A 15,280-nucleotide genomic window follows, 5' to 3' on the forward strand; every position below is an offset into this window, starting at 1 on the left:
TAGGCAGTGCGTCCCTCTGCCTTCCTCTCTCTCTCTGACAGGTTGACATGGCACAGAGTGGTTGGACGTCGACGGCACCCAGACCAAGAGGTTGTTCTCTTTGCTGTGACCTCAGAGATGGACACTGGTGTCATATCTCCCTTTGCCTGCTGCTGCAGTACGCTCCTGTCTAGAAGCAGAAATAAAATCCTTTCTACCATCTATTCTTACTTCTTTCCTTTACCTGTCAGTTGTCTATCACCTGCCATCACCGTGGTGTGGTCTTAGGTGTAGAAACTTTTCAAACTAACACCGTTTCCTTTTGTATTGTAGAGATTTAGGTACACTCTGCAATAGGTAACACTTTATAACTCTATTGCTGTAATGCAACTAGAAACTGTCTCAAAAGTTTGTCAGTTCAGAAAATTCCACAGGCATTCATCAATAGGTTGCTCAACTGTTAGGAGATAAACTCAAAAAAATGACATTGCTGCCCGTCGACAGTTGAATCAAGGCCATGTGGATAAGCAATAAGGCAACCAAAATATTGTACTGAGGATCACACCCCCAGCTTCTTATTTACTGAGTATACCACATATAGGTAATCAGCAATGGGTAGAGCAGGGATAATAAAATAAACAGTACTTTGCCCCTCAAGGGGGCATGGGTTGCCACCCCTGGTGTAGGCCATCTGGCTACAGTATATCTATACCTAGTAGTATAGATTTGACTGAGAAGATTAAATCTATCTCAACTTTAACAATGCACACGTCACTCAACTTCTATAGTTTGATTTAAGTTAAAGATCTGTGTTGACTGTCATAATTATTAGAGAGATTTTTAATTTAATTTATATGGCGCCAATTCCCAACAAAGTTATCTCAAGTCACTTTATATATCTTTATATTCTTGACTTTATTATGTAGAGAAAACCCACCAGTAGAGTCCCCTTTGTGCAAGCCCTAGGCAACAGTGGAGAGGAAAAACTCCTATTAATGGAAAGAAACTCCAGCAGAACCAGGCTCAGGGTGGGCAGCCATAAATATTAAAGAAAAGTCTTTGCTGTCAGCATGAAGTCTGGTAATTTGTTGCTGCAGTAAGGAGTCAATTCTAGCTGCTGCTGAGGTTTGAAATCAGCAGAATGGAAGCATGGCATAAGACCATTGTGCACGTGCACATGCACATGGTTAAAAACACACAAGCACACACATCTGGCTATTCTCCATCTGTCAGAAAGCCCAAACACCCAGCAGTGCATGAAAACAGCCATGTCCTGCCTAACACTTGTCCTTAGAGAGTACAGTCATTATGGAACTGAACGCCTTGGCCTGCACCCCATGACACACACGACACACAAACAAACCCACACACACGACACACAAACAAACCCACACACACGACACACAAACAAACCCACACACACTTAGAGCTACGCACACTGATATGCCCCTAATGTCAGTGTTATGCTCATTTTGCCTCTGCAAAGTTCACTTGATTTTCCTGGACACAGACAAAGACTGTCTTACTACCACTTTTTTTCAAACACACCATCCAAAAATAAATGGGTGCAATTCTACAGCACTGATTCCTGTTTAATAATGACAATAGAGGGAGTCTGCCTGGACTCTTTGGTCAAGTCATGTCTTGTCAGACCCTGATTTCTCTTTCCGAGTTACACACTTGGGCAGGCCCTATGGTTCCTGCACTGTATGCAAGGTAAGCAAATTAACCCTGCAGTTAGACCCGTCTGTCGCAAAGAGAATAGGATTGTCTTTCACATCAAACGGTCAAACAACATTACCCAATAGCCTCAATTCAAAGACAGTTCACAAGCTAAATGGTTACAGTGGACTGTAGGAAACAAAAGCCAAAATGGTGGCCAGAAATTACATTTAGAAACCAATCTACTCAATATTTTGTCAAAGTTATTCCTCCTACGTTTCTGTATTTAGGGTCTGAAAAAACCCACTGGAAACCATAATTTAACATCTTCATTAAAAAAGAAAAACAAAAACACAACAACATCACTGGCTAAAAATAATATTTTGTTTCATACTGTCCAGCTGCTGTGACTGTGAGAATCAGATTTCTTGCCCTTTCCTGTTTTAGTGGCCATGTCCTTTGAGTCAGTCTGGATAGCGAGGTTTTACAAATGTATATACAAGTAAAATCAATACTTTAAATACAACAGAATTCTCCCAATAGCCCTTTTTCCCTTACACCCGTAATGCCATTTGTACATTTAGTCCTCTTCATTACAGGCTTTTTGTGACAAGCACTTGAGAGCTTAGCAGTTAAAACAACACCACATTAAAACATCATCAGGGAGGGTAAAAACCGCTGCTCACACAGGGGAAGTGATTTTCACAGATGATGTTCAACTGTTGCTTTAAAAGCTTTACGAGTTAATGTAGTTTAAATGTCTGAATCTGTCAATGAAAATGGCTTGTCAGGCTTTAATAAACATATCTTTGTAGCTATTCACCCACCTAGTGGATACAGAGGGGATTGGATGACGTGCAGAATCTCAATGTATCTCACAGATTAACATGTGAAGGTCTTCTGTTATATATGTGTGTGATGATGTTTAGAGACAGTGCAGAGCTATTAGTATGCGACCACAGTGGCAAATTTCCCACCACTCTCGTCTTTAATGTGTGATAGGCTGTTCATCCTCACCCACCCCCCTCTCTCCCATACATGTACATAAGCTTAACATCGTCTGGGCAGGCCAATCCCGCAGGTTCACTGTCGGCACGGCAACAAGCGCTATCCTGGTTAACATCTGCTGCACGACCCGGGGCCACTCAAAATGGGCCTTAATCCCCACACAACCATGTTGTGGGAGAAAACATTCTTTCCTTTTAGTGAATGCAGACAAACAGGAACGAGGGGTGTTGCTGGTAACCTGTAGGCAACCAGCCTCTTAGAAGGACAGGGAATGTTGTTGGTTACATGGCCCCCAATTGTGCCACGGCGCATTATGGCTGTGCAGAGGGGTGTGACCGCCAGCAGCAGCAACGAGTTGCTATCACTGGTCCAGTTGGATGGATTTGGGATTTGGGGTTAATGAAAGGTGGTGCAAATGGGCTTGATGGGGTGGGGTCAGGGGGAGTTTGTCAGCCAGGCTTGTTATGCTAAAACAACAGTTGCATTGATAAAACAAGGGACCCACCTTCTACCCTCTCCAGTGTGAGTTTCCTGCCACATCAACTGGCTGCAGATCCAGGACACTGTTACTGCAGCAATTCTAGTCATCCTTCGGTGACTTTAAAAAAAAAGTGTACGTATTTGTTGCTGTAAACAGCAGAGGGAATGGAGAGTGAGTTTTCAGTTAGGACATATGCATAATGCCAACATGTGGCAGTTTGGTGCCCCCTTGTGGCAAGTGTCAGGAGAGCCAGCGCTCCAGAAGCTTGTACACTACAACAGCCTTTTTACACGTTTCATTCAGACATTCAGATACTCACTTCAAGAATCCTTCAAAGTCATAACACGACAAATGAACAACCCCTCTCCTCTCTGAAACAAGCAGAGCCACGATCCTTTATATTACATATTTCTGATAAACATTTTCTTTGACAAAAGACACAAACCTCATCAATCAGTTGATCCACTGCTTTGAAATGTGTATTTGTCTCAATATAGAGTTTGATTCTATCAAAACCATTCATGAACCATTTCCCTATGCAAGGACCTGGGAGAGAAAGACAGAGAGAGAGAGAGAGAGAGAGAGAAAGGAAGAGTGGGGTTGAGGCTCGCTCAGAAAAAGAAACATTCATCTGAGAATGGCTCAGTGTTTGGTATATTATGAGATTCAATTGAATAGCTCTGCATCGGTGCCAAGAAGGTTCTTGGCATGTTTGCAGAGGTCTGTAGTTTCGGTTTGAGGAATGGGTTGGCTTTTTTTCCATAGCATGCCAACACTTGAACAGAAACAAAGTCCTTCTCAAGTTTCAATCACAGAGAGAGAGACATTTGTAAAGGTAGTAGTAACTAAGGCAAACTGGAAACATCCCTACTCCTCTAGGCCTTGTTTTAAAAGTGCCAAAGAGACACAATAATAACAGCTTAACTGGATCTGCAGGGCATTTATGGAGGGACCAATTCATGATTTAGCTAAGCTCAAGAAAAGGTTATGCAGAAAACATGTCTGATTATTGTGAAGGAAAAACATCTTCAACACACAAAGAGCATTATTAAAAAAAATTGTCACATACTGTATTTTACATGGCTTGATGCATCTTTGTTGACAGAAGAATTTAAAGGAGGAAAGAAAAGAGCATTTACCATTTGGATCAAAGAAATAACAGGTATCGAGACAGAACTCTTTTTCAATAATACTTCCAGATAGATATTGCATTTGATTAAAATGAGTAGTTGCACACAAATATCAAAAAAGGGCCATTTATAATTTTATGACTAAAACATGCTTTGATTTACCTCAGTGTAGGGCACTGATAAAGCTCATAAGCATATGTCTATAATACTGTTGTTAAAGAGAGAAAGAAATGTTGTCAATATCTTTTTTTTTCAGACAGTTACTGGATTTTAGAATGAGTAAGTCAAGCCATAAGTCCAGTCCTCAAAGATATGACTACTGCTGGCATAACAAGTGTTTCTGGAGACTCTTCAATAAGAATCTATCAACACCAGTTTCTAATTGCTATGTAAAGTAACACCCTGGAATGACTCTGTTTAACTACAGGTCTTCACTGACACCTACTGTATTATTATGGTTACTGCAAATACAAGCAAATGACAGTACAGGGGGCATGTAGGTTCATTTTAAACAACATAACCACTTTTAGCAGTACAGTGCAGATTAAAAAAAAAAAAAAAAGGAACAAAAGTTATCTGCTCCATCTGATCTAAACCTTCATCAACAGGAATATGACACTGCTAAAAAAAACAACATGCCATAAAATAAGCACAATGATGGCACGAGGTTACAGGAGTTAAACCTGAATGGAGATAGCAGTGACGATGGTGTAATCATCCACTCTGTTTTGCTGATGTGTGTGCACAACTGTGAATGTTACCTGCTATCTCACCGTGTTTGCTGGTACACCGTGAGGGCTATTGGGTCCAGTGATGGAGATAAGAAGGTGAGACTGAGGCTAGTGGGTGTGCTGGCTTGTCTGTCTCCCAACTTCCAGTGGAACAGGGTCACTCAGGTGCACTCTGCAGGGACAAGTGGAAAAGCAGAATAGGAGGAGATAAGGTAAGGGAATACTAGAAAGGGTGGAGGTGAGGGAGGTCAGATAATGAGGGAACAAAAGAGAAGGAGGTAAACAAATGACGGGTCAGCAGAGGAGAGAGACATGCAGTTGTTCATGCGCTTATCAAGAGATTCCCAGAAAATAACGCATGCTTCAACTGTTCACACTCCATGTGTATGTAGCTTGGGATTTGTGTGTGTGAACTTTTCCCCACTCCTTCTGCTATTGTGGGACTGTTTCACTTGAAGAGTGGGATGAAAACACCCACATACCAATTGTTTTCATGGCACACATATACACACGCACACAGAGGATCAAGAAGACATGGCAAATGGCAACAGATTTTATCATGTGTGCTTCTGGTGTTTTTAGTTGCATTGTGACTTCCTTTTTAGAAATATGAAGTATGCCTAATCCCCTCATGTTAACCTGTGAGTGGAGGCTGTCAGAGAAGAAAATAAACATTAGATTTAAATTTTGAAATAAGAGTTACAGCAACAATGGACTCTTTCAAATGTGTGCTTACGTAACCTTATAAATGTCAGACATAAAGGGATTTTTGATGATTTTGTTGGATATGCACATACAGGACAGGACTCGATGCAGATCGCAAAGAAAGACTAATTGATATCTCACAGACAAAACAATACTGACGACAGAGCAGCTGAATCAGCAGGTAAAATCCTGGATATGAGTTTCGGCTTAAAACTTTATGACCTTTGAGCAGTATGTTTCTCTCCAGGATGTCTTGATTCTGATTTCACTGCACTCTGTACAGATTCAAGGCACCCCAGCCCACATGTAGAAAAAACATTTTGAACATACTGTAATGGAGCCATCTTTCATACCGTTTCATCTTTTCACTTGATTATAAGAAGACTGCAATACTTTACTAACTAAATACAACGAAATATCATCATGCCAATAACTGGGTTCAGAACATCTTAGAGGGTCCCTGAATTAATCTTGGTAACAAAGTGCAAAAGTAACAAAAGTATAACTTTCAGGGATTTACAAATATGTCGAAGCAGTCAAATACAATCAGCATATATAGCAACCATTTAATCTGAACATTCCGTGCTCTATGTTGTCTGGCTTGCAATGTCACTAAAGCTCTAAGAATAAGTAAAAGTGATCAGTACAATTGGCAATATGATAACTGACATCACAATGAATAATAGTAATAAAAGAAAATGGAATCAAATGGCTTTAACAAAAAAAACACAGCAACCCTTAAGGTGTGTTGTGTGTTTACCCTCTCCAGTTGGCAGTGTTTCGACAATTTCTAGACCGATCTCTCCTTTACATCATGTACTGTATTTGCTAACATTGACTGTCTGCCCTCTGGTGGTTGACAAGCAGTGACATTGAGTGTTGTTTCATCTGACAAAAACTTTGTGTTGCAGCTGTAAACATGGTTAATGAGAGTTAAGCAAAAAGTAAAGTACCAGATGGCAAAATAATAAAGTAAAAGATGTTAAAAAGATGCTTAAGAGAAGTGACAGGAACTGTAGTGTTGAGCTATAATTTTCTGCCATCTCACACATTTTAATGCTTTATTATTTTGTTGGAATGGCCATCTTTCTGACATGGCAATATGTACCATTTCTACATTCTAAAATGTGCTGATTTTACACTTTTCTTAGTCATATGTAAAAACAAACAGAATATCTGACTGAAATGTCAGGGAGGAAAAAACAAGTATTTGGTATGAGGAAAATGACAGCATTACTTACTAACATTTTATAGGCTACATGGTTAATCAAATAATAAAAAAAGCTAAGAGAATCATAAATCAGGATTATTCTGCAATGAGTTTAGGTTAAAAATTGTAAGTAAAAGAAATTGATCACAACATAACTGAAGGCCCTTTCAATCGATGTAACATATTCACAGTGTAATGTTTTAGTACTATGACAGCCAACAGACAGCTGTGAGCACCTGTTACTCCAATAGTGGCATCCATGACAGCCACAAGCGCATGCCACCCAGAGGGGTAACAATTTAACTGGAGCTCAGAGGAACACGGCCAGGCTGTGGCAGCTGCTTCAAACAGCTTTGCATTGGGCGATAATATCACACACAAGGTCTTTTGAGAGGGGAAGGGACCAGTGTCTGCCCCTGTCACTGGGGACAGAAAAAAAGCACAGCCACTTTTGGGCATTGGGTGAAGAGTTTGTGTTTGCTTGGGTTCATTTAGTGCCATTAGTTTTAGAGACACAGCAGGATAACATAAAGAAGTACATTAATATGACATACTGTAAGAATGTCACCTTTCACATGGAGCAGAAACAGTCGTAATTATTAAACAGAATCTGAGTAAACTTTCAAAATACTGTGTAGTACCGCAAACTGAAAACCAAATTCTACATATCTGGTCAGGTTTAAAAATAATCACTCCATAACAGTTTGTGGGTTTTCACATCAGTAGTGATGGAATTGGCTCAATGATAAATAAAAAAAAAACGCTGTTTTTTATTTTTGTTTTGGAAAGTTACAGAAATTATCAGACAGAGCTCCTACAATTATAACTTCAAGGAGAAAGGAGGGAGAGAGTTTTGTCTCAGTAGATCTCTATAAATCAACGGCTTTCGGATTGTCGCTTCGGGGCTCACCACAGGGAAAGGATTCTGCACCCTCCCATTTTTATCCAGGTTTGGGGCACCAAGGTGGCCTTTGGTGGCTGGGCCACACCTGGGGTGATGGGATTCTAAACCACACGGCCTTCTGCATCCCATCCAAATGATTTAACATTGATCCACCAGGTTCTCTCAGTAGATCTGTATATAATGCAATTATTCTTTAGTCAATGGTCAAGCTGATTACACTTGCAGTCTAAACGGAATCTCAAATAATATCCCCAAACAGGCCCCAAAATAAAACGTACAAATGAAAGGAAAGTAAAATCAATTATCAATTACTAGGCCACAATAACTAATGCTTAAAAAACGGTTTTATACATAATTTCCGTTATCATAATCCTTTCTCACGCAACCAAGCCAGAAAAGTGAGACCACAGTCTGACACCAGCCAGGAGCAACACATGTAATGAGCCTCTAATGTGGTCATGAAGAATTGATGACCATCACTAACACTGGGTCTTTATAGGGCTCCACTGAACTTAAAACAAATTAACATCTGTCGGGCTTCTGTTTGACTTGTAAACAAGCAATCACTAGCACCGACATACAAAAAGCTGGAGGCAAACAAACCTACCTCGATTATTTGTGTCGTCCGCGGGTGTCAGCTCCGTTGTTTAACTTCTGCAACACACCATTTTTCCCGTAAACGATTTTATTTAACCGACTTCGTTTGTTTAGGATGACATGTGCACGCCATTTGTAACTCTCCTGTCTGGATACTTAGCATCTTCCTTTTGTAAGCAGAAGCATTTCACTGAAAACTTCTTCATTTCAAAGGATGACGTTTGATAACTTCTTTAGCTGCTGTTCGCTCTAATAGCACATTTTATATGATATCTTTAAGCAAGCAGTTCGGCTAAACAAATTGACATACATACAACAGATGCTAGCTGCTCCCTGCTACAACAGGATACAGCGAACACGTCGCTTAGCAACTAGCTGCAAGCGATTATTTCAGGGTATGGTAACTGCTAACACATTAGCAGACGTGACTAGACAACTAGCTAGCCTAGTTATACAGCCTTCGTAGTGTGTTACTAGCAGTAGTTAGTAGTAGTAGTTCCAAACACACAACTTCCTCTGACGACGTTTGTAATAAATTCTTCGGACTACTTTATTGTTTTTGCTAAACGACATCATAAAACTACAAATACCTGGAGCCTTAATCTGCCGCATGGCTGTTCCAAGTGTCGTAAAAAAACTCGAGATTTAAATAGAAGCGATCTCAGGGGTGAGCGAGAAGTCGGATAGAGTGAACAGTTAAATTGGGCTGTGGGGATGGTGAGTAGAACCTGCAGATATATCGGTAACGTTAAAAAAAATCTTATTTAGCAGAGTGTTGCAATGCAGATTAAATTTAATTTGTCTCAAATGATCCAGTGAGCTGCTCCTAAACAAAGTTGATCAATATCAATTGAGTATCAACGACACTCTGCCTGTTTATTCAAACATTCTGTACTTATTTCATGTTATAAATCTATTTTAACGCGCTATCTAGCTGGTATTTGGAGGATTGAATCGTTAGTTCGGAGACAAAATTGGGAACTCATTCTATTACCCAGATATATTCTGGTTTTGCTATGTAATAGTCCTGAACGGAAGGCACACAGTCTATTTTTGAACTAACTTCTTATGTAGTAAATCCTATAGCCAAAAATAGACACCAAACCCACGTGCACTGGACAATTAAACAGTCACTTTCATACTTGTCCTCCTAGTGAAATCAATGCTAATTGTACTAAGAGCAGCAGTGTTATTTGCTTTGTGTCTTGCAGTCTGAGCCTGTTAGAGTTCTGGTGACTGGTGCTGCTGGGCAGATTGCCTATTCCCTGTTGTTCAGCATGGCCAGGGGAGATGTCTTTGGGAAAGATCAGGTAAGGAAGGGCTTTGTCTCACTCAGTTCACTCTGTTCCCTAATCTCATTAGGCAATATGTGAATTGATAGCCCACTGTAAACATCTGCAAGTTTCCTAGGTCATACCTGGGGGGTTAAATTGAGCAGGTGTTGTCCCCGTAGGCATTGATCATCTCAGTCTTGCTCTTGCATGTGTCCTGGGACAAGCCAGGATTGTCCTTGAAGTTGCTGAAATAGATCTTGTGCCAAGCCAAGAGTCTTAAACCACTTGATCCATTTGGCATGGACCATAGACTGTGAGCCACGTGGCTTAGGGTTTCACACTCTATTAAGCCCCCAACTAACATATGATTTTACATTGGAAATTATCATGTGTGCATTTTAATTCATTTCAACATGTTTTCATTCATTTGATTTCATACCACTGTCAAATTTCATTTTTTGGCACCTTCTGCTAGCCTATTGTTTTGCTCCTTTTGGACATCACACCCATGTTGCCTGTCTTGGACGGTGTTGTCATGGAGCTGCAGGACTGTGCTCTCCCACTTCTGAGAGGTAATCATTTAGGGCAGTTGGGCAAATAACTGCCAATAACATCACATAGCTGTTAATACACTAGAATCAAATATCACACTTATCCTTAAATTTGTAAACTGTGTATTTTACTTTACAATTTAGTGTTTTGGTAGAAAGAGTTTTTGAGTTAAACTGAATAATTATAGTTGAAAATATTTTATCTGCCATGAGGCAGAGAGGATCTTTTGCCAGTTTATAGTGTATTTCTAGTTTATGATGTTGCTTTTTGACTTTTAAAAGGTAGAGTCTGCACTCTGGATTTTACATTTATAGTGTAACAATGTTTAAATAATCATTGTTTTTGGTAAATAAAATTTCTGATCAAGAGTTCCTTGAAATTTCCTTGGAAATCTTCCTTGTTTAGGAATCTGTTCACTCTGCGGAGTGAAGTTCACCGAACTGTAAGAAAGTTTTAGGAAAGTTTAGAACTCATTTCCTTTACTGAGACACTTTTTAAATATGTGCTGTGGCTTTTACTAATTTTTATTTTATTTTTCTGGGTGTTATCGCTGTAGCTGATGTCATGATATCCATCGTGAGGTGCCATTATGTACCATCTCCATTGTGACCTGGAATTTTTCCTTTGAAATGGTGCTGACATTTGTTTTGTTTGGACAGAGGATGTGAGAGGCCCCTGTATTAACGCTTCATGCACTTAGACGTGCCCGGTCATACAGCACAATACTAGTCACACATTTCACAGAACTATATGAGTGTGTGAGTTTCACAGGCTAGAAAAACTTGTTAAAGTTGTTTTCAGAATGTTTAAGAATATCATTACATGGGAAAGACAAGACTTTACCTGTGTATTTGTTTTAGGAAATGTATGGACAACATTATTATTTATTTAATTTGACCTTGAACATGTCTGTATTACAATGGGAGGCTAGCCAAGAGGCAGCATTACTATGAAAATGTACATACTTGATTTTATTCCAGTGGGAATCTGCTCAAAATCAATTTGTTTTTTGGAGATTGTACAGAACCATGTCAGTTTAGGGGACACTTGGCACATTAACAATCCTTCAGCCAAAAGTTCAAATTTGTATTTTCTCCATGTGTAGTAAAGCACAGTTTCAGATGGGGAGGTGTAACAGAATCAAATCAAGTATACATATTCAGAGATAACACCAGTATGTAATTAATTTCCTCCTTCCACAGACATTATTCCAACTGACAAGGAGGAGGTGGCCTTCAAGGACCTGGATGCAGCCATCTTGGTGGGCTCCATGCCTAGGAAGGAGGGCATGGAGAGGAAGGACCTGCTTAAAGCCAATGTGGCAATCTTCAAGAGCCAGGGAGCTGCTCTAGAGAAGTACGCCAAAAAGACTGTCAAGGTACAGTTTATAAATGTGCACTACTGTGTTTGTACTTGTGTTCCAGACTATGGACCAAAGCCAATCTGTTTCTAGGTTCAGCTACTTTTAAAGGATATAGAAATGTTCCCCAATGTTAAACATGTGATCTAAGCTTCCAATGCATGACCCTATATTTAGTCTATTTCAGATTAGAATTATGCACATGTGATTTTTTTTTTTTTAAACAACTAAATGATTCCACACCAAGATTATGATATAAATTTAAAGCAGAATATGCTTTTAATGGGAGCATCTATTCTAAGAATCAGCATAGGACTCTTATTAAATAGTTTTTAGTCTGTTTTAGTTTAAATTAGATCAAATGACTCGCTCAAGTTGTAATTTAAAGTGTGTGTGTTTGTGTGTTTTGAGGTGCTGGTTGTAGGAAACCCTGCCAACACCAACTGTTTGATTGCAGCCAAGTCTGCTCCTTCGATCCCAAAAGAAAACTTCTCCTGTCTCACTCGTCTGGACCACAACAGGGCTCGCTCTCAGGTGCTTTCCACTCTCTTTTAAAGACAACTCACACTTTTAGCTGCCACATTGTCAGTTGCGTGCCTGCTAGTGAAAGCTGAATTTGTTTTCTGTCCTGCAGGTGGCGATGCGTTGTGGTGTTCCTGCTACCCAGGTGAAGAATGTGATCATCTGGGGCAACCACTCATCCACTCAGTACCCAGATGTACATCATTGCTTGGTCAACATGTGTGGTAGTGAGCTTGCCTGTTTTGAGGCAGTCAAGGATGATGCCTGGCTCAAAGGAGATTTCATTGCTGTAAGTTGATGATAACTTGGTATAACATGTTGTTTGTTATACCAACAAACAGCATAGGACTATAAGATATATTTTAGAATTATGTACAACTTGTTTGTCAGCCACTACAAAATGCACAATAGTCTTTCTAGGTTAGCATTTTGCCCAATGGTATTTATGACTGACTGTCTGAAATCTAATGATAACATGTAAGACTGGTGTCAAATGTAGTTGCTGGAATTAAAAAAGGTCCTAATTATATTAAATCAAAGGTAACCAGTTGAATTAGATTTTTGTTATTGTGTTTAGAAACTCAGGTCATGGTCATAGAACTAAAAATACAAAATGTTTGTACATTTAATTGGCTGCAGAAGTTAATAAAATAAATTTTACACCAGGTACAAGGTAAACTAACCCTATAGCCAATATGTGCAGTTATCTTGCTTGTGTTCCCAATGACTGCTACTGGGTTTTCATGTAGCTGTGTATGTTTCTGTTTCGTAGACAGTGCAGCAGAGAGGTGCTGCAGTCATCAAAGCCAGGAAGCTTTCTAGTGCCATGTCTGCAGCAAAGGCCATCTGTGACCACATGAGAGACATCTGGTCGGGCACCCCTGAGGTGAGGGACATTCAATTATGCAATACAGTTGTACTATATGGGACCCTTTGTTATTGGTCCATGCTTGCACTTTAGATGCCTTCCTGTGGGGAAAAAAATTAAATTAAGATTTGGTACCTTGATTTTTGACAGGTCACTTACAGCTCTTTTTTATGTTTTACTGTGTCTGGAATTCAGTAACTTTATGTTCTGCAATTTTAACCAGTTCCTCCCGTTTTTTTTTTTTGTTTTGTTTTTTTTGTTTTTTGGTCAGGGTGAGTTCATCTCAATGGGTGTTTACTCCACTGGCAACTCTTATGAAGTCCCAGATGATCTCATCTACTCATTCCCTGTCCAGATCAAGGTGAAACTGATCTATCCTTGTGTTTTCAGTACAGAAAGAATATTTTTTTCTGTTGCTTGTAGTTTTTAGATTTATAAATTTGAAGATAAATTTTAACACCCAGATTAAAAGTATGGGTTAGAGTACCCCTTTGAAAAGTGAGAAGGGACACTACTGCACGTCAACAAAAACTAGAATATAGAAGATGTTCTTTATAGATTCTTTAGATGATTGTTTTCTTAGCAAATGTTCCAAAAAGCAAAAACTACATTACTATATTTTTTTCTCAGGACAAAACTTGGAAGATTGTGGAAGGCTTGGCAATCAATGACTTTTCCCGATCAAAGATGGATGCCACAGCGGCAGAGCTCATAGACGAAAGAGACACCGCTGTGACTTTCCTGGGAGCATGACTAGATCCAGCAGGTCCACCCAACCAGCATTTGGATAACTCCGACACTCCCGATGCACGTCTGTGAAAAAGCAGTCCACCAACCACTTCATTACTGTTTTCGTATGCATGTGTTTTAAAGGGAGAGTGAACGTTTGAGTGTTAAGTTGGATTTATACTTGTGTGTTGTCAGCCTATGCACAAAGCCACCATAGCTTTAGCTACACTATGGTGCAAAATGTAGAGCAGCTACAGAGAAACCATGCGCAGACTATGTTTAGCTAGCTTGGGTTAATTTTTTCCTTTCACAAGTTAGCACTACTGCTGGGAATGATAAGTTGTTCTCATTGCTGCTGTCACAAAGTAGCTGTCACTTTGGCTATAAAGGATTGCATGGTTTGCTATTCAGTCGACTCTAGGGACACCTTTTTGGGGGGTGCTGTGCATTGACACACAAGTATAACGCCATCTTAAGTATACAGTATAGTATTAAAGGTCAACCTGATTTGTTATTAGCTATTTTCCAATACTTTTTCTCTGGGAGTAAGTGAATGTATGGCTGTTACATATAATCAGTGATGCACTGTTTAAAAACACTGGAATGGAAAACGTAAGCTGATAGTAAAAAAACAAAACAAAATCAAACATTGTGGTTGTGTTGGGTTTTTAGGTACATAAATGAACTGCCAAGCCAGATGGCATACTTTGCTTATTGTGCAGTGGTTAGCACTGTCACCCATACTCATTTCCAAGACAGTATCTAGTTTATTCAAAACTGGATAATTAAATGTGCAAACCAGGCAGCTGTGTCCCAGATTACTGGGGTCCACAAAAGCCCAAGGTGTAGTACATTTATCATTTGGATCTACTTAAAGTGATTAATTGCAAATGTGTTAGAAATTATTGCAAACTAAAACACATTATGGGTGACAAAGGTGTGCAATTTGTTATCAAATATAGTTTTAAGACTATGATTGTTTCACTCTATATTTTGCTTATTTTGTTGTATTTTAGAAAATTATTTCTCTTTGTTCAGTGTGTCAATTAGTATGTTTGGTTTAGTTTTATGTACAAAACCTCCATCATAGAAGTACTGTAGGCTGTACAATTGTTTTAAATTTTAAAATATCTATTTTAAAAAAACTTCCTTTTAATGACCTGGAAAATAGAAAATATTCAAACATTTGTTTGACGTTTTGGCTTTAAAATCTTGAAATGATTAGCAGAGTATCCCATTTGTTGTCGTTAGAAGTTAATCTGACATGCAATGTCACACTTTTACCAGGCAGTGGTGGCATGTCTCCATTGTGTTACTTCCCCAGCACCAGAAGGCATGATTATGTAACAATGTAATACAATTGCTTAAATGCATGTGTTTTATCAAACACAGTTAATCATAAAAATACATAAATCAAAAAGACGCAGTATTTGGACATTAAATGATGTATAGCTAGTAAGCTGTTGAAAGCTGAAAATACAGTTTGATAAAATCATTATACTCTTTGGATGAATTATGAAATAATAACCGTCCAAACGTAACTATGAATAAATGGCCATTTTGGTAAT

General features: G+C 39.2%; 2 protein-coding genes across 16 annotated transcripts in view; one reads left to right on the forward strand and one right to left on the reverse strand.

Moving 5' to 3' along the window:
* wdpcp (WD repeat containing planar cell polarity effector) overlaps nucleotides 1-9,016 on the reverse strand; it is a 68,905-nt gene extending 59,889 nt beyond the window's left edge. For 2 of the 15 annotated variants that reach the window (XR_010915020.1, XR_010915019.1), the window contains exons 1-3: nucleotides 8,418-9,015; nucleotides 5,022-5,163; nucleotides 3,576-3,676 (exon numbers count right to left, since the gene is read on the reverse strand). Coding sequence is in view for 6 of the 15 variants with exons in the window: in XM_067513211.1 (XP_067369312.1) it covers nucleotides 3,576-3,653 (78 nt within the window). In the remaining 9 variants the exon portion in view is untranslated. Of the gene's footprint in view, nucleotides 1-3,575; nucleotides 3,677-4,199; nucleotides 4,224-5,021; nucleotides 5,215-7,816; nucleotides 7,982-8,417 lie in introns of all 15 variants that reach the window. The other 13 variants (XM_067513229.1, XM_067513220.1, XM_067513278.1 and 10 more) reach the window with 11 other exon arrangements.
* A 40-nt stretch (nucleotides 9,017-9,056) lies between these two features.
* Nucleotides 9,057-15,221, forward strand: mdh1ab (malate dehydrogenase 1Ab, NAD (soluble)). The gene is made up of 9 exons (XM_067513402.1): nucleotides 9,057-9,124; nucleotides 9,619-9,717; nucleotides 10,157-10,253; nucleotides 11,436-11,611; nucleotides 12,005-12,127; nucleotides 12,228-12,404; nucleotides 12,888-13,001; nucleotides 13,255-13,344; nucleotides 13,614-15,221. Exons 1-9 carry the CDS (start codon nucleotides 9,122-9,124, stop codon nucleotides 13,734-13,736), a joined length of 1,002 nt encoding a protein of 333 aa, XP_067369503.1. The 5' UTR covers nucleotides 9,057-9,121; the 3' UTR covers nucleotides 13,737-15,221.
* The last annotated feature ends 59 nt before the right edge of the window (nucleotides 15,222-15,280 follow it).

The sequence above is a fragment of the Channa argus genome, chromosome 1 (genome assembly GCF_033026475.1).
Source record: "Channa argus isolate prfri chromosome 1, Channa argus male v1.0, whole genome shotgun sequence".
In the NCBI taxonomy this organism is placed as follows: Eukaryota; Metazoa; Chordata; class Actinopteri; order Anabantiformes; family Channidae; genus Channa; species Channa argus.